The 22,696-nt window shown below is 59.3% G+C and overlaps 2 protein-coding genes across 8 annotated transcripts in view; one reads left to right on the top strand and one right to left on the bottom strand.

The window, feature by feature from the left end:
* SLC4A3 (solute carrier family 4 member 3) overlaps positions 1-9,909 on the bottom strand; it is a 35,086-nt gene extending 25,177 nt beyond the window's left edge. The window contains exons 1-7 of one of the 5 annotated variants that reach the window (XM_059727600.1): positions 9,696-9,909; positions 6,916-7,055; positions 5,660-5,816; positions 2,274-2,608; positions 1,963-2,105; positions 1,792-1,863; positions 1,172-1,383 (exon numbers count right to left, since the gene is read on the bottom strand). In XM_059727600.1, the coding sequence (XP_059583583.1) occupies positions 1,172-1,383; positions 1,792-1,863; positions 1,963-2,105; positions 2,274-2,608; positions 5,660-5,816; positions 6,916-6,969 (973 nt within the window). In that variant the 5' untranslated portion in view covers positions 6,970-7,055; positions 9,696-9,909. Of the gene's footprint in view, positions 1-1,171; positions 1,384-1,791; positions 1,864-1,962; positions 2,106-2,273; positions 2,609-2,701; positions 2,802-5,659; positions 5,817-6,915; positions 7,056-7,742; positions 9,529-9,695 lie in introns of those variants that run through there. The other 4 variants (XM_059727597.1, XM_059727598.1, XM_059727599.1 and 1 more) reach the window with 4 other exon arrangements.
* A 154-nt stretch (positions 9,910-10,063) lies between these two features.
* The window catches only part of STK11IP (serine/threonine kinase 11 interacting protein), a 30,267-nt gene continuing 17,634 nt past the window's right edge, over positions 10,064-22,696 (top strand). Inside the window, exons 1-7 of one of the 3 annotated variants that reach the window (XM_059727605.1) lie at positions 10,064-10,323; positions 10,469-10,532; positions 11,404-11,606; positions 18,458-18,532; positions 18,769-18,864; positions 19,836-19,943; positions 20,143-20,214. In XM_059727605.1, the coding sequence (XP_059583588.1) occupies positions 10,159-10,323; positions 10,469-10,532; positions 11,404-11,606; positions 18,458-18,532; positions 18,769-18,864; positions 19,836-19,943; positions 20,143-20,214 (783 nt within the window). In that variant the 5' untranslated portion in view covers positions 10,064-10,158. The remainder of the gene's footprint in view (positions 10,324-10,468; positions 10,533-11,403; positions 11,607-18,457; positions 18,533-18,768; positions 18,865-19,835; positions 19,944-20,142; positions 20,215-22,696) is intronic. The other 2 variants (XM_059727603.1, XM_059727604.1) reach the window with 2 other exon arrangements.

The raw sequence follows: 22,696 nt of genomic DNA, 5'->3' as shown, positions 1-22,696 counted from the left end.
GTCCCCACCTGCCTCCTTCACTGCCTCCTCTCCCTCCTGGATGGCTGTCATGATGCCCTGGGAAGCTCAGGCGTCAGTGCAACGAGCTGCCTGCCAGGCTTGCGAAAGGCAAGGGGCACAGCCAGTCTGAGCACTAGGGACGCACTGCCTGGGATGCAACCGGTCAGGACTTCATCAGAGCCATGGAGCTGGCTGTGCCCGTGCCTGCTCCCTCCAGCTGCCAGAGATGCCAGTGCAGCAGCCCCTAGAGGCAGACAAGGTCCTGGGGCTGGAGAGCTTTGCTGCAGGAGGGCTGCGGCCCCTCCAGTGCATGGGGCCACAGGGCTCCCGGTCTGCTGTAGGTGCCCAATGGAGGCCCAGAGCTGCTGTGCAGGCAGCTGTCTGCTTCTCTCCCTGGCTCCCCCGCAGCGTCTCCTCCCTCCCCAGCCTGAAAAGCAGCCTATTGAATTCTCCATGTCCTCAGGCCCTGAGCAGGCATTTCCATGACGTCTCTGCTCCCTGCTCCCACAGCACACGGGGCAGCCCTGGAGGCACTTGGGCAGGGGTCTCTGCTTCTCCACAAGGGGATGGCTTGTCATGCCCAGCTGCAGCAATGCCAACACTCGCGCGGCATGCGAGGGTGCTGACAACCAGGAAAGTGTGTCAAGAGGAGAGCTCTGTCACCCAGGGATGTGCAGGGAGACCTGAAATCAACAGGGTGATGTAGCAGCCGAGGAAATGCCTAGAGCCAAGGGGCTGAGGCAGGCAGGAAGGTTCAGAGCAGCTTGGGAGCAGAGGAGAGGGAGCCTAGGACTGGGAAACCAGGGGGCTGCAGGACTGGATGGAGCAGTGCAGAACCTGGGGCTGAGACAGCAGGGGCCATGGGTTGGGGTTGAGGGCCCTGGGCATGAGAAGCATTGAGACAGAGGGACAATGAGTGCAGCTAGCTCACAGCTGGGACAGCAAGGGCTGCGGGTCTGGAGAGAGGGGCACTGCGCTGGGCAGGGAGCCTGAGTCTGGGGACAGCAGGGGTGGTGGGTGCGGTTTGCAGGGCACCATGAGAGGTGAGGAGAGAGAAGGGGCAACCTCAGGCCTGGCTCTGGTGGGGGAAGGTGTGGCCCACAGGTCTGACTCGCAGAGGCAGGGGCACAGGCACAGGCAGGGCAGCACTGCACCATGCCGCAAGGCTCACTTTTCATGCCGTCCAGGTCAGCGGATGCTAGCATCTGGGCCTCAGCCTCGTCGGTGGGCACGCGCTGATAAGCTGCACTGTCCAGTGTGGTCATGCTGCCGATGCACATCCGCTCCTTCAGGTCATAGCTCACACGCTGCCCACTCACCACCTGGCTCCAGGGCTTCCGCTTGTCCCAGCCCCGTGACAGGCACTCCCTGGGCCCCGGGAGGCTGCAGAGACAAGCAGGTGCCTGGCAGTGGCTAGCAGCATGGGGGAGAAGGGGGAGGCACTCCCGACCCAGCTCCCTTGCAGGCACTCCAACCTCCACCAAGGGTGGAGGTCTTTGGCCCCAGGCCTGGCAAAACCATGCATGGCCCTAGACATGCCAAGGTCTTTCTCCAGGAACACCCAACTTACAGCCAGGAATGGCCCCTGCCCCTGCCAGGAGACTTGCTCCCTTCCCAGTGGTGAAAGAGGCCTCGCAGCCACCAGGCTCACAGTGGGCCCAGGCCTGGTCTGCAAACCCTAGAGCTGTGGCCCTGCCCATGGGTCAGGAGCCAGGCACAAGAGAACAGGGGGGGAAAACAGACAGCCCCACCCCTCACCATGGTGCCCAGCAGTGCCCCCAGAGCCCTGACCTGGGGACCAGCTGGTGGCAGGGTGTATGGCCTCCAGCATTGCCTCTCATCATGTACCCCAGCCCCATCAGCCTGTGGGACGACAGCAAATGGGATGCAGAAGGTAGGGAGCCCACCATGTTGGCATGTATACCAGGCAGTAATGGAGCCTGCCCAGGCCATGCTGCTCACCTGTGGAGTGAGGCTGGGCTCCGGTCCTGAAGCAGGTGGGTGAGACGCAGCCTAGGGGACAGGACACCGCACTCCTCATCCACGTGGAACCATGTCGTGGCTGTGGCACTGTAGGCGTCATCCTCGTCACTCCCGATGGTGAACTGTGGAGAGGAGACCCTGGGAGCTCGGACCAGCCTTGACTTGAGGGCAGCTACCATGCTCAAGCTCACAGCTTCCCACCCACCCTGCTGTGGAGAACATGCCCCTGTCCCTAGACCAGCTGGGGCACCAGTCTGCGGGAGCTTGCCAGCTCCCCCCCACAGCCTTGCCTTTGGCTTGCCAGGGGACCTCAGTCTGGGAGACGCCTCCTTCCCTGGGGCCTCTGTCTCCGACTCCGGGGAGGCCACCTTCTCCAGGGCCTCCTCGGCCTCCGATTCGCCGTCCTCCTCCTCCTCTTCTTCCTCCTCCTCCCCTGCCTCCGTGCCCTCCTCATCCACCTCCTGGATGGTGGGGGTGACCTCTGAGGGGGGCACCGAGGTCTTCTTCTTCTTTCGTTTCCTCCTCTTCCTCCGGCTGGCACGGGGGTGCCGCTTCGGGAACTTGAGGGCAGGTGGCAGGTGGGTGGAAAGTGGGTGGTGGATGTGGTGAGAGGTCTGACGATGGACTGAGAGACAGCAAGAGTGTGGCAGTCATAAGAACACGAGAACTACCATTTCCTGGGTCACAGGCCCACATTGCCCCACCTCCTGCAGCATACCTACAGGCTGGGAAACTCCCTTCTCATCAGCACAGAGGCAGAAAAGGATCTTGGAGTCGCTATTGATTCCAAGATGAACATGGGCCGCCAATATGGGGACACGGTCAGGAAGGCCAACCACACCTGGTCACGCATCCACAGATGCATCATGAGCAGGTCCAAGCAGGTGATCTTCCCCCTCTATGCGGCACTGGTCAGGCCACAGCTGGAGTACTGCGTCCAGTTCTGGGCGCCGCACTTCAGGAGGGATGTGGACAGCACGGAGAGGGTCCAGAGGAGGCCACCCGCATGATCAGGGGTCAGCAGGGCAGGCCCTACGAGGAGAGGCGACGGGACCTGAACCTGTTCAGCCTCCACAAGAGGAGGTTGAGAGGGGATCTGGTGGCTGTCTATAAACTGACCAAGGGGGACCAGCAGGCAATGGGAGAGTCCCTGTTCCTGTGAGCTCTACCAGGAGTAACACGGCCACAAGCTGACTGAGAGCAGTTTCAGGCTAGACATCAGGAGGTGCTACTTCCGTCAGGGTGGCTAGGATCTGGAACCAGCTTCCAAGGGAAGTGGTGCTCACTCCTACCCTGGGGGTCTTCAAAAGGAGGCTAGATAAGACACCTAGCTGGGGACGTTTGACCCCGGCATCCTTTTCTGCCCATGGCAGGGGATCGGACTTGATCTGCTCAGGTCCCTTCCGACCCGACCAAGTATGAAACTATGAAACTATGCACTGGCTCCATGGCAGGCTACAGCCAGGCCTGGATCTGATGAGTGATTGGCAGAGGTGCTCCTCTATTGGGCACCTGCTCTGGGCTGTGGCCTGGCCAGGATGCTGCCCGTGGGTCCTTTTGCTCCCACTCTGGCTTATCAGGGGAGCTTGCTGTTTGTTTCTCTGCATCTGCCCAGCCCCGGCTCTGCTGAGGAAGCTGTGAGTAGGAGTTGGGACTGTGGGGGGCAGGTGGGTTGCAACTTCTCATGCTTCAGCCAACGGGCAGAGCTCTGGTTCCTTCCTTCAACCTGCTCCTCAGTCCTTTGAGTCAAACAGGCACAAACCAAACCAAAGAGGTCCAAGTGCAGCTGATGGACCCCCCCTCCCAACTCTGCTGCTGCAGCTCTCTCTCCCTTGCTCTTTGCCACAAGCCCCCAGGGTGGCCAGACCTGAACTACTCCAGAAACAAGAGGGAAAACAAGACTCTGCAGGTCTAAAACCACAAGCCCCCAGGGCCTTTTCTCCAACCCCCAGTGCTAACAGGGCTGCGAGGCTGGGTTTTTCCTTTGTTGGTTCACAGAGAAGTCATAGAAAATGCAGAGAAGTGGAGCTGGAAGGGACCCGCATAGATCATCTTGTCAAACCCCTGCAAGAGGCAGATCATCCCTGTCCAAACCACAGTCTACCCTCTTATCACAGATACTGTCAACCCTGACACAACACAACAGCCAATGTCCCGAGACAAATGGCATGGGCTGGACAGAGCAGGTGCAGCCTCCGAGCCACTGGCCAGAATCAAGAGTCTGCAGTTCTCAGCCCAGACCTGAGCTGGTAGCAGGTGGGCGTCAAGCCTCGTGGGCAACCTGTGCCTGGCCTTTGCGCTCCACTGACGGTGGACACAGTACCCCCACAGGGACACCCGTCTCAGAGCTGCTGGGACCCGACTCCCCTCTCAGCTCAGCCCCTCCACCTGCTCCACCCCCCTGTGAGCAGCTCCTCCCCGCTCCCCAAGCCACCCTCTCCTGCCCCCTCTCTTGCATGGCCCCTCCGCCTCAAAAGCTCTGCTCAGCAGCAGCTCAGTCACAGACTCGGGCACTGAGGGCCGGAAGGGACTTCAGGAGATCACATTGAGTCCAACCCTCTGATCAGTGCAGGACCAGCCCCAAATACATCATCCCAGGTAAGGCTTTGTCTAGCCAGGTCTTAAACACCTTCAAGGATGGAGATTACACAACTTCTCCGAGCAACCCATTCCAGTGCTTTACTATCTTCTTGACGAGAAAGTTTTACCTAATATCCAACCTCAACTTCCCTTGCTGCAGCTTGAGCCCATTGCTCCTTGTCCTGCCATCTGCCCCCACTGAGAGCAGTCCAGCTCCAGCCTCTTTGCAGCCCCTGCAGGGAGGTGAAGGCTGCTATCAAATTCCCCTCAGTCTTCTCTTTTCCAGACTAAATTAGCCCAGTTCCCTCAGCCTCTCCTCACCAGTCATATCTCCCAGCCCCCCTAACCACTGTCGTTATCCTCCACCCGATATTTGCTGCCTCTCTTAAATCTGTCTTCAGCCTGAAGAGGTATTGACACAAGGAAAGAGCCCACAATAGCTACAGTGCAGCAACTGTCCCAGGCTAGCTCTCTGCGCGAACCTCCATCCCACGCTGCAAACTCCTCTGTACCAACCGGCCAGGACATTGGCAGGGGATTAAATGACAGCACGAAGATTCACTGCATGTGGAAAAGTCTCCACAGCAGGAGACGGTGAGGAGCAGCCACCAAACTTTGCTCACTCCCACCTGGTTCTGAAGGAGCTCCCTGCGCACATGAGACCCACCCCGATTCAGGTTGCTGTCTGACTCTCAGAGGCAGGAGCAACACTGGAGCTGTCTGCCTGCAGGCTCAGGAAGATGGCGGGGCTTGTCGCCACAAGGACAACAGCTTAAATCCTGCTGAAGAGGCTGGGCTGGTTCCCGCCACGCAGATGGAGAAAGAAGAGGGGCTGCCAAGGCCACGGGCATACAGTAACGTGGATGGGAGCGGGGCCCCATTTTGTGAACAGGAAGAGGCAGGGTCAGGCAAGGGGCTGCCAGCACCAGGACTGGGCTCACGCAGCCACTTTGTGAGCAGTTGCAGCAAAGGGGCAAATGGGAGAACGGGGCTGCAGAGCGCGCTCAGGAAGAGACGGTGCCCGGGGTAGGGGTGGGACAGTTTGGGCTAAGGGGCAGTACCGGGCATGGGGCAGGAGGGGTTCGACCCTACGTACATTCAAAATCTCTTTCATTGTAGCTGCGTTGCTGCTTCTCCAGGTCTCTTGCTGCCGACTTGCTTATCAGGTCCCCGAACCTCTTGATGGACAAGGTCTTATCCAAGTCCTCGTCGTCCTCGGCGCTGGCAAAGCCTCTCTTGGCCCCATTGCCTCCCTGTGCAGAAGCCACCGGGGAACAATCAACCCCTGCAGCTCTCTGCCACCCCCAGGCCCCGGCGCCCTGTGGACGCCTCGCGCTGCACTCTGGGGCTACGTGGGACCCTTGCCCACGCTGCTGCAGCTCCATCCTGGGCACAGGGCCCAGCACCCAGGCCCAAGGCATCCCCCACCACCACACTGTTCTGACAGGCAGCAAACCCATCCAGCGGCAGGAGGCTCCCTTCCCTCACCCCAAGCTGCTGCCCTCCCTGCGGAGCCAAAGTGAATTTTCCTCCCCAGGTTCTCTTTGCAAGTGTGAGACAGGGACCCTGCCCCCTCTCTGCTGGTGCCCCTTGCCTTTCCTGGGCCCCCCTCCGTGACCGGGCCTTGTCCCTAGCCTCAGGGGCTAGGACCTGCTGTCCCTCTGCCCTTTGCCTCAGGCGCAGGTGCCTCTGCTCTGCTGCCCCGCGCAGAGCTGCTGCTTCAGCTCCGTCCACCACCCGTGCGACAGCAACTGGGAAAATTTTCCGTCAGCAAAGCCCGAAATGCCAGCGCTGAGCTGCTGTGGACTCCTGTTTCCATGGCAACGGGAGGAGGCCCAACTGTGACAGATCCGAGCCAGAGCAGGGAGCACGAGTCTGTGGCCCCGGCCCCTGGCTGGGAGAGAACAGCCTGGGGCCACCTGCAGACAAGCTCCAGCAGGGAGGCAGCTCCCAGAGCAACGTGCATCTGGTGGGACGTGCCCCTGGTGCCCCTCGCAGCCGCCCTGCCCCACCTCCACCCCCACCCCCACCCCCACGGGGGTTCAGAGGGGAAGAGCAGCGACGACGGTGCAGCTGGGACACGCAGCCCAGGCAGGGGCCTGGGCATGCGGGCTCCCATAGGCAAGAGCATCTGGAGAGAGACCGTTCCTCAATCCTACGGGTCTCGGTGTCTGGTTGTCTGTCTGTAGCCTCCCTGAGCAGCGTTCGCCACCGAACCTGAGGGTCAGCTGCCACGAGGCAGCCCTGGGGGCACCCGGCTCCAGCGACACAGCCCCAGTTGGACGCCACCTGATGGTGGTGCTTGCACCTGGGAGGCCCAGGACCCGGGGGGCTGCCTGGTTCCCTCCTCACCTGCTGCAGGTTGACGAAGACCACTTCAGCAGGGGGGGACTCTCCAGCTGCCATTGTGGTTCAGGGCTTCGGGGCCAGAGCAGTGGTCAACCCTTCTCTTTCTCCGCCAGGTGCCCAGCGAGTCTGAGGAGTGGCATCACCTGCGGAGAGGACAGGACATGGTGTCAGCAAGTGGACATGGACCTGCCAGGGGACGCTGACATGCCCACCCCATCCCGTCCCTGCCGCGTGCAGGGATCTGCACCTCACTCCCTCCCCTGCTGAATCTCCCCATGCCTTAGTGCCCAGCATGGCTCTGCACTGGGAAAACAGGCAGTTCCACAAGGGACTGCAAGTCGGGGAGAAGGCCTGGCCCCAACTTCTCCCTGCCCCCTCACAGGCAATTTGGCGCAGGGGCTGCGGGGCCTTGGGCCGCGAGGGCAGGATGGCACAACAGCGCGATGCTGTGCCGCAGACACCAAGTCTGGAAGCTCCAGAGGGGCTGCAAGGGTCGTCAGTGGGACCCAAAGACATCAGGGGAACGGGCCGTGAACAGGCAAATGGGTTGGTGCTGCCCAATGAATGCGACACGTGCACCAGGGGAAACTGTGCACAGCAAACAGGGGCCTGAGAGTCCCCATGGACGGTTCCTCTGTGTAACCGCAGAGGAAGGCAGCAAACCAGGGGGCGTGATGCAGGAGAACAGGGCGAACAACAGATCACAGCACAGCGACCCCATTTTATCAGCCGAGGGTGCAGCCCCACGAGGGGCTCCACTGCAGCACTGCCCGTCTCCAGATGGGCAGGGCAGCGTTACAGGCAAGGTAGATGGGCACGGGGAACATTACCGGGAGAGGGGATGATCGGGAGGGGCGAGGGCAGGAGTGGGCACCGCGAAGGAATGAACAGGGAAGACAAGGGAGCCGGGGCTCTGCTGCATCCAAGGAAACTAAAAGCTGAAAATACAAACAAATTAAACACGAAAATCTTTTTTTCCTGAGACGTCACTGAGGCAAAAAAGCTCAGGGAAAGGTTCTAGCTGCTTTCAGATGCTGATCAGCTCACGCCAGTCTGGTCTGTCGTCCTCCCCCACCCCGCCCCGGCTCCATACGCTGCTCCTTCTCGGGCTCAGATTGCTCCTGCAGGTGTAGAGGCTGGTGGCAGGAAAGGCCCACGCAGGCAAGCTGAGCCGCCTCGCGGTGCCTGCGCCAGTACAGATGGAACAGGAGACACGTCTGCAACGCGATACAGCTGCAAAGCAGCGTGTGCGCTTCCGAGCCGTGCAGACAGGAGATGAGTGTCCCCATCTGTGCGGCTCCAGCGCAGCCGTGCACGGGGCACCACCGTGCCAGGAAGGCATTAGGAACAGGCATGCAGGCTGGTGTACCGGCCCGGGGGAAAGGGAGCGAGCTGGGGGCTGTGCCAGTTGCACCGGACACAGGTAATTTAGGACTGGGGAAGAAGGAAAGGCTCTTGTGAGGGAACTGACAACGCTGGGCGACCAGGGAACACAGGGCCGTGCACGTTCTGGGTGAAACCCTGGGTCCCCCAAAGCCAAAGGAGCTTTTTCCATGCAATTCAAGGGAGCCAGAAAGAATCAAACAAGTCCTGCATGCACCTGCCTGGGCTCTGTGTTAGCCAGCGTCCCTCAGGCACCAGACCCAGACAGCTCAGGAGAAACGCCCGTCGCCCTCCCAAAGTCCGAGAACCAAACACCGGGTGCAACGGCCCGGAGGAGACACGAAGCGTTTCAGGGCAGAGCAGAGCACCAGGCACCTTCCCCTGGGAGCTGCCACCAGTCCTAGTCACCTCCTCCTGGTCTAAAGGGCTCAGAGACGGGCGGCCAAAACGAGGATCGACTGACGAGACCCCAGCTGCTCGCTCGAAGAGGGAGCGCAGCTGCGTGCGACCCCCGAGAGCTTAACGCAAGGACAATTAGTCACTCGGGTGAAGAGCCAAGGACAATTTAATACTGACAGAGCGAGCGCTTTATCACACGAGGCAAACTTAGCTGGAGGAGCTCGTCTCTGCAGCACGTCCAGGCTGAGGGCGAAGACAAACAAAGGGTCTGGGACGCGCGCCTCTCCTAGGAACGTCCCCCGGCCCGATGGCAGCCCCTGAAGAAACGGCAGGGCTGCGAACCTCCCGGCCTCTGCCAAGGGGGCTGCAAAGGGTTTCCCTGCCGGGGGCCTCGTGCCTGCGCTCGGGGCTGGGCACCAGGCGGCTCCAAACACGCCGGGGACGCGCCACTACACGCCAGCCGCGTGTCTCCTGCTGCGCCCCAGCCGGGACGTGGACGAGACCCCGAAGGGCCGGCCTGCGAGGGGGCAAGGAGCGAAGCGCACCTCGCGCAGGCAGCGGGCACGGGCCAGCCGTCTACAGGCTCCGCGCAGGACCGGGGCGACGGGACGCGGCTGAAGCTGTGGCTGGGGCGATCTGAGCCGAGCCGGAGCGGAGCTGGTGGCAGCGGGACGGGACCCGCCGCCCCAAGAACGAGTCACACACGGGGAACGAGGAGACCTTGCTCCCTCGCACGCCGCGGCTCTCCCGAGGGCAGGAGCCCGCAGCACCGGGCCGGACTCCAAGCGTCCCGTCTTCCCGGCACGCGGCTCCCAGCCCTCGCACGCGCACACTTGGCTCCGTGCCCGGCCTGGGCACACAGGAGCCCGCCCCGCCCCGCCCCGCCGGCGGCCCTCGCTCCGGGGCTCGGACCTGCTCGGGCCCCAGGGCCGGGCTCGCGGGCGGGCGGGTGGGCTGAGCCGGACAAGCGGCGCGGGGGAGGGCGGCGGGTCCGGACCTACCTGACGCCGCGGAGGAGGAGCCGCCCGCGGGTCCGCGCCGCCCGGGGCAGCCAGCCCGGCCCGGCCCGGCCCGGCCCGGCCCGGCCCGGCAACCCGCCACCGCCACCGCGCGATGAGTCACCCCCGGCCCCGGCCCCGGCCGCGGCCCGGCCCGCCCCGCGCGTGCCCGCCATCGCCCCCCGCGGGCGGGAGCGCGCACGGCCCGGCGGGGCGGGGCCCCGGCACGAGCGCCCGCCCAGGGGAGGGGCCGGGGGAGAACTCCATGGTAACGCGGGAGTGGGCGGCGCCGTTCGGCCGCTGTTCGGGGACTCTATGGCAACGCGGAAGTAAAAAGGCGCCGCTCTGCCAGCAGCTGGGAGCTCTATGGTATCGCGGAAGTGGGGTTGCCGCTCCGCCGCGGGTTGGGGACTCCATGTCAACGCGGAAGTAAAAAGGCGCCGCTCTGCCGGCGGCTGGGAGCTCTATGGTACCACAGAAGTGGGGCCGCCGCTCGGCCGGGGGTTGGGGATGCTATGGCAACGCGGAAGTAAAAAGGCGCCGCTCTGTCGATGCTCGGGGACTCTATGGCAATGCGGAAGTAAAAAGGCGCCACTCTGCTGGCGGCTGGGAGCTCTATGGTACCGCGGAAGTAAGTGGGGCTGGTCCTTGCCCCGCGGAGCCCGACGGCCCCCCGCCCCCCCCCCGGGCCCGGTACCGCGGGGGTCACGGGGCGGCCCTGGCGCTGACGCCCCCTCCTCCTCCTCCTCCTCCTCCTCCTCCTCCCGCCGCTGCAGATGGCGTCGGCGGCCCCGCGGGAGACGCTGGTGCGGAGCCTGGCCCGGCTGCTGCAGGACAGCGGTGAGTGCGGCCGCCCTGCCCGGGGGCGGGTTCCCGCAGCCCCCGCGGGATTGCCGCTGCTCGCGGTTCCCCGCGGCCCGCTTGGGTCGAGGCCCAGGGAAGATGCGGCTCCGCGCAAAGGCCTCGTGCTGCCGCGCGCGGTGTCCGAGCCGGCCCCGCCGCCCTCGAGGGGGGCAGCTGCTGGCTTAATGCTCCCGTGGCCGGTGACCCTCCGGTGCGTGCGGGCCTGGCCGGCGTCCCACGTAACCTGGGAGCTGAGCAAAGCGACCGGTGTCCGCCTGCGTCGCGCCGGCGCGCTTGGCGCCGGGCACGGTGTGCTTCCCCGAAGAGCTCGCCCGTCCCCCTCGACGGGTGGGGAAAGCGGCCGGCGGGGCAGTGCTCCCTGAAACGGGAAGGAGCGGGAAGCTCTTCGGGGGGGCTGCGTCCCAGACGGGCTTGGACACCAGTTTCGGGGAGATGACACGACCGACTCGATGCCTTGGCACGGCGTTCCCAGTTGCTTGGTTGTTTAAATGCCTGGTAGCAGGCTGGGTCCCTGCGCCGCCCGCGGAGCGAGCCTCGCACCAGAGCTCACGTGTTCTCGCACCTGGAAGCGTCGCGATTACTTGGGCAGCACGAGTGTTGCTTTATGACTTCAGCGTCTAGCACGTGTGTGCGTGTGCATGTGCCGTGTGTGTATGCGGGCGGGCGAGCTACGGCTGCGATGCCGCGCACCGCTCCGCCGGCCGGGCAGCAGCCTGGGATCGGAGGAAAGGACCTCTGCTCTAAAGCGCCCTCGCGCTGGGGCAGGGGGCCGGGCCGCGAGGTTGGTTATGGATGGGACTGCAGAGTCGCCGTGGGGAGGTAGGTAATGGTTGGATCTCGTTCGCAGGAGACCTCGTTTTAGATGGCACGAGCACTTTGACCTTGTTCACCTCCACTCTTCAGCATCTGACTCATGTCTTTGAGCAGCATCTCGTGTCCCGGAACCAGAACCATGGCTTCGTTGCACTTCCCTCGCACCCTGCTGACACATCTGCCATCCTCCAGGCCCAGTTCCTCTTTGACGTCTTGCAGAAGACGCTTTCCTTGAAGGTTGGTACCAAAAAGGGGGCCTTGTGGCTTGAACGGGAGGAGTGGGAGTTTGGTGACTCACAGGGATGGCCTCCTGTACGGAGACTAGTGCCACCCTGGCATGGCCTCATCTGAGCATGATGGTGAGTCCTGTGTCATAGACTCATAGAAGTCGGGTCGGAAGGGGCCTTGCAGATCTTCATGTCCGACCCCCTGCTAGGGCAGGAAGAAAAATGGGCTCAAGTGACCCCAGCCAGGTCGGCATCGAGCTGCTTCTTAAAGCCCCCCAGGGCAGGAGCCAGCACCACTTCCCTTGGAAGTCGGTTCCAGATCCTAGCCGCCCTGACTGTGAAGTAGTTCCTGCGGATGTCTAATCTGAACCTACCCTCCAACAACTTGTGGCCGTTATTCCTTGTTATCCCGGGGGGCGCTGGGGGAAACAAGGTCTCCCCCAAACCCTTCTGGTCCCCCCTAGTGAGTTTATAGATGACCACCAGGTCCCCCTCAGCCTTCTCTTGTGAAGGCTGAACAGGTTCAGGTCCCGTAACCTCTCGTTGTAGGGCCTGTCCTGCTGTCCCCGGATCGTGCGGGTGGCCTCCTCTGGACCCTCTCAATGTTGTCCACATCCCTCTTGAAGTGGGGTGCCCAGAACTGGACGCAGTACTCCAGCTGCGGCTTGACCAGTGTCGCGTAGAGGGGGAGGATCACCTCCTTGGCCCTGCTCGAGATGCATCTGTGGATGCACAATAGGGTCCATTTAGCGCTGCCGACCGTGACCTCGCATTGTCAGCCCATGTTCATCTTGGAGTCAGTGATGACTCCGAGATCCCTTTCTACCTCCGTGCTGTCAAGAAGGGAGTTTCCCATCTTATAAGTGTGCTGCTGGTTACTACTGCCCACGTGCAGCACCCTGCACTTGTCCGTATTGAACACATCCTGTTTTTGTTAGCCCACCCCTGCAACCTATCCAGGTCTTGCTGCAGTCTTTCCCTCCCTACTAGCGTGCCCACCTCACCCCAAATTTTGGTATCATCAGCAAATTTGAACAGGTTGCTTTTCACCCCGTCGTCCAAATCGCTGATAAAGAAATTGAACAGCGCTGGCACAAGGACCGAGCCCTGGGGGACTCCGCTGCCCACTTCCCCCCAGGTCGAATATGACCCGTCCGCCACCACCCTCTGAGTACGACCCTTCAGCCAATTCGCAATCCATCTGACCGTGTAGGCATCGATGCCACAGTCGCCTAGTTTTTTAATGAGGATGGGGTGGGAGACAGTGTCAAAGGCCTTGCTGAAGTCCAGAAAGACTACATCCACGGCGACACCTGCATCCAATGCTTTTGTGACCTGATCGTAAAAGGCAATCAAGTTGGTCTGACATGACCTGCCCCTAACGAAACTGTGCTGGTTGCCCTTGAGCATCATCCCCGATGCCGGTCCGTCACAGATGTGCTCCTTGATGATCTTCTCAAAGAGTTTCCCCAGGATTGAGGTAAGACTGACAGGCCTATAGTTGCCTGGGTCCTCCCTCCTCCCTTTCTTAAGTGAGTGTGCGTGTCACTCGGCTACTTGGCTCTTTCTTTCTGAGGGGTCAAGTGGACCTTTGGGGCATTGCCGTGGCCTCTCTTCTGTCATTAAAATGGTATCATAGGAGGCTTTGCAAAGCTAAAACCCATACCTCAGAGTTTCCTGAATGCCAGTCCTTGGGGAAGACCTTAAGGTTAAATCCTAGAATGAGAGCCTCCCATCCCTGGTCCCTGGGCGTGGGTGAGGCTGATTTTTGCATAAGCCTGAAGGGAGTCGGCTTCCTATTGTCTGTACACGTCCCCAGAGATTGCATCCACACCCCGCCCGAGGAGCTGCTCCTGCTTCCTCAGGTGTGTGAGAGCCTGGTTACACAGTGGCTGCTGTAGTGGTGTCTTCTGGGAGGGGCTGTCAGAGATGCCCTGGAGCTGGGCACTGTAATTCTAGGCTGAAACAGATGGGCTGGAGTGGAGGGCGGGAGCAAGGGGGAGTTACAAGCACCTTTGACGCAGGAGCTGCAGGGAAGGTTTGGCACCAAACATACAAGGGTGCTGCTGGGGGGTGATAACAGTGAGGGGATGAAAGGAGGCCATGGAGGCATCTTGGAGATGGGCCTTGTTAATTGTGGAACAGCCGCGGCCCCAGAGGGAGGATGTTCCCAGAGATGGGGCCCGAGAGCACTAAGGGCTGCCGGTTGTGCTGCACTACAGCGCTTTTCCTCCTCCCCAAGATGCTCTTAGGGGGAAAGGGGGTGGGAACGGGATGTTAGTTAGCTTGGAAGTCTCTGCACCCTTGGAGGAAGGGAGGGTCTGGTGGCAGTGGCCTCCTGAGATGGTAAATCCTTGGGGTACCCAGACTAGAGGGGCCAGGGTGCTGTCAGGAGGGCAGGGAAATGAGTTAATCCAGAAAACGTTCTGCAGCCTATGCTGGTGTTGGAGCCATTTGTTATATCAGCGGGACCAAGTACTGGAAGGGCAGCACCCCTGTGACAGGGCAGTAACTGATCTGTTTGGAGAAACCAGCTGACAGACTCGGCGGTGGCGGCAGTCTCTCGGGGTCGAAGATGACGTCCATCAGGCTTGATGTGTCCTCAGGGGACTGAGGAGCCCGATTCTGGATACGCACTCTTCAGCAATAGGGGCATGTTGTTGCGTGGGGGAGTGGGATTCACAGCCCTGGGTTGGTCTCCTTCTCCTGCTGCCGCCGCCACCGTTCTGCCTTAGTATCGAGTCGTTGGGCCTCAAAGTGGTGCGTGCCTTGGTGGACCAGGTGGCGCCACACCGAACAGTCAGCAGCTTGCTCCTCCCAGCTGTTGGTGTCAATGCCTCTGTTTGAGGGTGACCTTGAGTGCGTCTTTGTATCGTTTCCTTTGGCTGCCCTTTGAGTGTTGGCCAACGGAGAGCTGGGAAAAGAGAATCTGGCGAGGAAGGCAGGTCTCGGACATCCGGACGCAGTGGCCTGTCCATAGGAGTTGATTTCTCAAGAGCAAAGCTTCGATGCTGGTGGACGCAGCTTTGTGGAGGATGCTCGCACTGGTCCAGCAGTCCTCCCATTTGATCCCCAGGATTCGAACCAAGCACCGCTGGTGAAAGCTCTTGGGGATCTTAATTTGATGTCGATAGACAGTCGAGATTTCACTGCAGTAGAGGAGGGTGGTCAGCATGACAGCCTTGTAAACCAGGACCTTCATTGACTTCCGAAGGTGTCTATTTTCAAAGACATGTTGTTGCAGCTTGAAGAAGACGTCGCTGGCGCAGCTGACCCAGAGCTGGACTTCTTCATCGATGGTAGCCCGTTGAGAGAGGTGGTTGCCGAGATAGGGAAAGTGCTCCACGTACTCCAGAGCCTCCGTGTCTACATAGATAGCACAAGGGAAATTCAGCTGGCCTGGGGAGGGTTGATGGAGAACCTTTGTCGTGGTGATATTCAAGATCAGACCAAGTCTCTTATACGAAGCGTTGAAGAGATCTAAGGTCGCTTGCACATCCTGTGCAGAGTGAGCCATCACGTAGCAATCATCCGCAACCTGAAGGTCGTGGATGTCTTTGGTGAGTTTTGTTTTTGTCCGGAAGTGCCCAACATTGAAATGCTTCCCATCCAGTCGATACTGGATACTGATGTCAGATGGCAGATCATTTCTGATGAGGTGAATGACGATGGTCAGGTAGATGGTGAACAGGGTGGGGGTGATCACACAACCCTGTTTGACCCCGTGGAAGGCATCGGTTTCAGATCTTCCACTCAGGACAGTGGTGGTCATATCATGCAGGAGCCTCAGCATGGTGATAAACTTCAGCGGGCAGCCAAGGTGTTGAAGGATGGTCCACAGAGCTTCACGATTTAAGGAATCCAATGCCTTGGTCAGGTCAATGAAGAAGAGGAACAGTTTTTGATTTTGCTCCCGACATTTTTCTTGGATCTGCTTGGCGATGAAAACCATGTCTGCAGTGCCCCGGGACGGTCGGAAGCTGCGCTGGGTTTCTGGAAGGATCTCCTCAGCGACGGGATGAAGGCGGTTCAGGAGGATGCTGGCCAGGATCTTGCCTGCAATGGACAGGAGGGAAATCCTCCTGTAGTTCACACAGTCAGATGTGCTCCCTTCTTGTAGATTGTCACAATGGTCGTGTTCTTGAGATCCCTGGGACAGACTAGCTGAGATCCAGTAGATGGACTAGTTTGTAGACGATGGCACAAGTGAGAGGGCAGAGGGCTGGGTCAACAGCAAGGCGAGGGGATGGGCCTGGATTAGCAGCATGGGATCAAGGGCAGTGCTTCAAGTCAGTGCTAGTCAAGTATCTTGTCAGTATTTGCATTATGCAGCAGGGCTATGGGAGGGAGGCTTGCTGTATCTATTTGGACAGAAGCTGTTCTGCGACCGGCTGCTGCTGGGCTCTTGCAGTGGCAGCTGTGGTAGAGAGAGCTGTCATGTTGAGGAGGCCAGGGCTGTACCAGCCACCGCCCACCGCTGCTGCCAGACGCTCTTGCAGTGACCTGCAGCTGCCACCATGAGATCATGTACATGTCCACGCGCTCTCAGTGGCTCCTAGTGCTGTGCTGCCAGGTCATGGCGTGTGCTCTGGGGCCGCGGCAGCCAGCAGAATGCGCGTGAGCATCTCCACGCATCCTCCATTAGCAGAAGCCTCTATGCTCAGCAGAGAGGCAGTTGCTGCTGGCAGAAGGAGCCCTGCGGCGCAGAGGAAATTTGGGCGTGGGTGCAGTGGAGTTCTGAGATCTGGTGTGCCAGCAGTCCTGCTGGGACCTAACCCCAGAGGGTTCTGGCTGGAGGGTCCTGCCCCTCTGCTGAAGGTCAGGCCGACACCAGATCTGGAGTCCAGAAGGAATTTTCCCTCTTGTCAGATTCGTATAAATTTGGGGGGTGGAGGTGGTGGGGGTTGCCATCCTCTGTAGCAGGTGGCATGGCCTCTGCTTGGGAACTTTCAAGTGTATATTAACACCCCTGGCAGCAGCAGGATGTTGGCTTCCACAGCCCCCCGCTCTGCCTGTGGCAGGGTCGGGTATGATTCGTAGAGTGTAGAGTCGGAAGGGACCACAATGGATCATCGTGTCCGACCCCCTGCCCCTGGCAGGAAAGTGGACTGAGGTCAGATGACCCCAGCCAGGTGACTGTCTAGCCTCCTCTTGAAGACCTCCAAGCTGGGTGACTGCACCACCTCTCTTGGAAGCCCATTCCAGATCCTGGCCACCCTTACTGTGAAAAATTTCTTCCTAATATCTAACCTAAATCCACTCTCAACTAGTTTGCACCCGTTATTCCTAGTCACTCCCTGGGGTGCCTTAGTAAACAGCGCTTCCCCTGTTCCCCGTTGACCTTCCCTAATAAATTTATAGGCGGCCACAAGATCTCCCCTCAGCCGTCTCTTGTGAAGGCTGAAGAGATTCAGCTCTCTCAACCTCACGAAGGTCTATCATGAAGGTCAATCATGCGAGTGGCCTCCTCTGGACCCTCTCCAGATATCCTGCATCCCTCTTGAAGTGCAGCGCCCAAAACTGGACAAGGTACTCCAACTGTGGCCTGACCAGAGCCGCATAGAGGGGGAGCATCACCTCCTTTGATCTATTAGTCATGCACGTGCTAATGCATGAGAAGGTGCGATTGGCCTTGTTGATGGCCTCGTTACACTACCGGCTCATGTTCATCTTGGAGTCAGTTATGACTCCCAGATCCCTCTCTGCCTCCGAGCTGCTGAGAAGGACACTCCCCAACCTATAGGTGTGCTGGGGGTTCCTCCTTCCCAGGTGGAGTACCTTACATTTATCTTTGTTAAATGGCATCCTATTTCTCTCTGCCCATTGATCCAACCTGTCCAGGTCAGCCTGAATCTGCTCCCTGCCCTCCGGTGTACTAACTTTGCCCCATAACTTGGTATCATCAGCAAACTTGGGGAGGGTGCTCTCCACGCCCTCATCCAAATTGCTGATGACGAAGTCTGGTGTTGTTGGGTGATGCTAAGAGGTCGGACACTGTTTGTCTGGGCTGGTTTGGACAAGCTCGGGGCTGAAAGTCCCTTCCAGTCCCATGGCTCTGCAATTCTTTCGGTGAAGTTCTGCAGTGCAGATGAAGCCCTGGATGTTGGCTCCTTGCAGCACGGCAAACGGATCCTATGACTTTCCTTTGGTTGCACGTCACCAATGCAGTGCCGTGGCTGTGTAAATTCAGTGTGAGCTCTGGCCCCTGCTCCCAAGTCCTCAGTCTGGGATGACTATCATGCTGCTGACATGAATACAATACCTTGAATGGCCCAGTCTGTCTCACGTGGTTGCAGCTTGTGGCTTCCTTTGCCCCGTGCTGCACTGGGAGGTGTATGCACCACCTCCCACTGCTCAGCTGAGCGGATGCTGGCACTGCTGGGAGCTGTCGTGCAGGCTTGGGACCCAGTGCAGGGTCCGTGTGGATGGCACTGCACTAGGGCAGCTGGATGGAAAGGCTGATCAAGAGGGTGGGGAGCAGTTAATCCAGCTGAACTCCCCCCTGTGCTGACACTGGTACAGCCATGTGGGGAGGAGGGGGAGCCCTGATCTCTCCCAGGCAAGGCCTTGCTCTCCAATACTGTGTCCGGTTACCTGCGGTGTCTGGACTGGATTAGACTGGGCTTATCCATGAATTGTCTGGGCTGCTGTTTGTAGCAGCCACAGTGATGCCAGGGCCGTTGTTCCCGACCATGCCTGAGGCAGCAAGTCTGGAGGTGAGGCAAAAGCACCCCTCGCTGAGCACTGAAGCCAGAGGGTTGGTGGGGTATGGGGCTGTGAGGAGCAGGGTGGAGCTGCAGTGTCGGTGCTGCAGCTCTTGTTTCCTGAGGGTTGGAATGACTCCTGGTTTGCTCCCTCCAGCTCATTCACACCCCAAGCTCCGTGCCACAGGCAGCTGTGAAGATCTTTCCCTTCAAGTCTCTCCGACGCCTGGAGGTGAGTGCACAGGGTGCCCTGTGTAGCTCTCTGGGACAAGTCACCTGGTGGCTGGACAGTATCCTGGCTTTTCAGTCTGGCTCCCACAGCACTGGGTGTAGAGTGAGGGGTGGGGGGGCTGTCGGCTGCAGCTGGGAGGTGGCAGCTCTAGTGTGGCTGGGGCTGGGCCGGGCCGGGCCAGCCAGTCCGCTGGCTGTGACAATTCCTCATTGCGTTATGTCTCGGCACCACCGCAGCTTAAGTCCGTCCCTCTGCACTGCCTCCGGGGGCTGCGGTTTGTCTACTCCCAGCTGGAATCGTTAACATGCTGCAAATGCATCAGCACCCTAGAGGTGAGCCGGGCTCTGGCCTTGGGCTGGGCTTGGGGATCCTTTGCTTAGCCCTGCAGGCCTCTGGGTGGGGCTGGGGGCTGTGTGGGGGGATTGATGGAACTGCCTTGTCTGTCGATGTTCTGTAAAGCTCTTTCCGCCCCTCCGCCCTGCCCAGGGAGCTGGCTCTGATTGCAGCCGGGGCAGGCAGTGCTAGCGAGATGCTGATGCCTGCAGTCTTGTGGGTGGCAGGGGCAGGTTTCCTTGCCCCCCGGTTACAGGCATTTCAGTCTCTGGCCACTCAAGCAGCATTGGCTGCCATGAAGGCTTCTGCTGCCTTGCTGGGCCAGGGTTTCCTCATCTCCATGCTTCTCTGTTCTCCCAGGTCTCTGCCCGAGCGTGGCCTCCACGCGGCCTGGGCTGCAGCTGCCTGCAGGTGACACCTTGCCCCTGGGTCTGTGGGGTCCCAGCCAGCTTCCTTCCCAGTGGTGGTTGCAAGACTAGCCCTGGCCAGGAAGAAGGGTGAGGCACGGGCCCTGCTGCCAGCCTGGGGCTCTGCTGTCAGGCAGCGTTGACCTTGCAGCAGTGCTGTAGTCACAACCCCGGTCTGAGCGGCAGCCTCTGCTGGAGTGCAGAATGTGTGACTCTGGGACTGGGCTGGCTCTTGCAGAGGCTGATTTGAAACCGCTGCTAAATAGCTCTGTTAATCAATTTGCATCTGCAGTCCAGTGCCTTCAGGTAAGGCCTCTGGAGACGGATAGCTGCAGTCACCTGGGACCATGCCCTGCCCTGAGATACTCTCTTGAAATATACAGTTAGGGTTCTGCTACTCCCAGAGGAGCTGTGGGTGGCCAGCTGGTAGGTGTGGCTCTGAACAGTAGCACAGGCTTCAAGATGCAGCAGGGTAGCTCTGCATGGGGCCACCTGTTCTCTGGGACTGGTCTCGCCCCCTCTGACAGCTGGTCCTTGATCCCTCCTCATCCTCACCTCCTTAGGAGATCATCTCAGCATGTGGTGGGGATCTGAGCTCGGCCCTTCCCTGGCTGGAGTTGCAGTCAGTCAACTTCAGCTACAACTTCATCACTGCTCTGGATGACTCTCTGGTGAGCAGTCCCCTGTTCCTCCTGGGTCTGGGTTTCCACCGGGTGTGCAGGGTGACCCGACTAGGAGGGTGTGGGACATGTGCATGCTGCTCAGCCTAGCACTGCCAAGTGGGGTGCAGTTCCTGTTCCACAGCAGAGACGATTGCTTTCCATGGGGTCTGAGCAGGTTCCACAAGAGCTGTTGCCCTCTCTCTTTTAGCAATTACTGAATGCCCTGAAAGTGTTGGATTTGAGTCACAACAGAATCCAGGACTGCGAGCACTATCTAACAGTGAGTCTCAGTGGTGCTGGGTTCCCTGCACATCTTCAGCCTTTCCCAGCCCTGCATTGTGCCTTGGGGGTTTGCTTGGATTTGCACCTGCTGTGCTGTTGTTGCCGCTGCATGCCCCCCCCCAGCTCTTTCTGCTCTGTCTGCCCCTCCTAGCAGGGCAGTAGGCTTTTTGCACCTTCTGCCAGGGGGAGGCAGGTGACACGTGGGAGACCACGTCATGTAGCAGCTGTTATGACAGCTGTGGCTTATAGATTCATAGATGTTAGGGTCAGAAGGGACCTCAATAGATCATCGAGTCCGACCCCCTGCATAGGCAGGAAAGAGTGCTGGGTCTAGATGACCCCAGCTAGATGCTCATCTAACCTCCTCTTGAAGACCCCCAGGGTAGGGGAGAGCACCACCTCCCTTGGGAGCCCGTTCCAGACCTTGGCCACTCGAACTGTGAAGAAGTTCTTCCTAATGTCCAGTCTAAATCTGCTCTCTGCTAGCTTGTGGCCATTGTTTCTTGTAACCCCCGGGGGCGCCTTGGTGAATAAAGCCTCACCAATTCCCTTCTGTGCCCCCGTGATGAACTTATAGGCAGCCACAAGGTCGCCTCTCAACCTTCTCTTGCGGAGGCTGAAAAGGTCCAGTTTCTCTAGTCTCTCCTCGTAGGGCTTGGTCTGCAGGTCCTTGACCATACGCGTTGCCCTTAACTCGTATGGTCAAAGGCTTGTGGCTGAGGGAAGGCATTCCCAGCTCCTCTCCCCAGCACCACTAGACAAGAGGCAAGACCAGCCTCAGTCAGTGCTTCACATGTGTGCGGCGCTGCCCCAGGCACATCAGGCTGGGCATGGATGAATGGTCTCCCGTGCATTGCTTTAACTTGTACCTTGAAATGGTGCTGCCTGGGGGTAGCGCCCTCGCCCCCTCGAAGCCAGTGTTATCCATGCAGCCTCTCCTGTACCAGCAGCCGAGCTCTTCATGCTGCTGTGTCCTCTCCATGTGGCTGTGACCGTGCTACTGTAAGGGTATCTGTGCAGGGCAGACCTGAAGGGGATGGGGTGCAAATGGTGGGGTGCATCATCACTTGTAACATGACAGAGTGTTCTTCAGTTAGAAAGAAACTAGATTATTTAGTTACTCAGCCCAAGGCCCCCTGTATTACTTGGCTTAAGATCAAAGCAAAAATGAGTAACTTTGTTGGAACATGCAGTAATTTGCTATGTTGTCCATTATGTAAAGAAGGCAACAAGGTAACTAAAAATAATCAAAAGATGTTGTTTTGTTACTTCTGTAGTCATTAGAATTAAATGTGAGTTCAGTCTTGTCTCCAGATTCATAAAACACACTTTCTTGACAGAGTATGCAGTGCTTCACTGAAAGTTATTTCCATACCTGAATGAATGTTTACCAAAGCTCAGCATTTCCATGAGTTCATGTTTTTAGCTAGAGCTGAAAAGAAGTGGCAGGGCTGTGAAATATGAGCTACTTTGAGAGAAGCAGGGAACAGACAGGCAGAAGAAAGGATGGTTGATTAATGGAACATGGATACCACTGAAAAGGAGAGGGGGGTATTAACACCTGTGGAAGAAGGGGTATGGAAGGAATTATAATGAGCCCTGAAGTCAGTTGACTCCAGGAATCAAACTGGGGGAGTGACTGCAGCATCCCCCACCCCATCCACCCCTGCCATGCGGGATGTGGAAGACTGCAAGCTGCTGTGTCTGGGTCACGGTGAGTTGATGCTGTGACCTGGCCCCACTGCCCTCTAGAAATTGGCCTGTCTAAAACAATAGAGCCTGGGATTCAGTCTCTGTGAGATGTGGACTCTGAAATATTAATGACTAATGAGGGCAGCCTCAGTGAAAAGTCAGTGGTAGCCTGGCTGCTCCTATAGAGCGAGGCTCTGAGCAGCTGAGGCCAGCCATCTCACTAGCTGTGGGTGCTGGGGCAGCCTGTGCTGCAGCTGCCTGCAGTAGCAGGGAGCCAGACTCTGACCTCCGCATGGCTTTTCAGTCCCACACTCCATCAGTGCCAATGAGAACTTGGACGTCCATGCAGAGAGCTCTTAACCCTCACCCAGGTGGGGCCACTCGGCTTTCTGGAAAAGAGCTCAGGCAGTGAATGGAGCTGAGTCAGAGCACTGCTTCTCTTGGTCCCAGGGGGCATGTATCCCAGAGAGTCTCTGACTGCTGCGTGGTCGTGAGGAGGGGTGGCACAACGTGCTGGATGGGGTCTTGAGGCAGAGTGCAGCTCCTGCTCTGCCAGGCTCCCTTGTGACCTGGGGCAGTCCGCCAGCCTCAGCCCACTGGCAACACTGGGAAATCACAGGATTATAAGTTGGGCTGGCAGGACCCTCACAAGGTCACAGCTAGTCCAACCCCCTGCTCCAGACAGGATCGTCCCTGACTAAACCACCCCAGCACGTGTCCATCTGTCCAACCTGCCCTTGAAAATTCCCAGGGGTGGAGATTCCTGCTTCACTGGGGTCTTAGGAGCA

Source organism: Alligator mississippiensis, chromosome 4, assembly GCF_030867095.1.
Source record: "Alligator mississippiensis isolate rAllMis1 chromosome 4, rAllMis1, whole genome shotgun sequence".
NCBI classification, from domain to species: Eukaryota; Metazoa; Chordata; order Crocodylia; family Alligatoridae; genus Alligator; species Alligator mississippiensis.
This window is presented reverse-complemented; position numbering and strand designations above follow the sequence as displayed.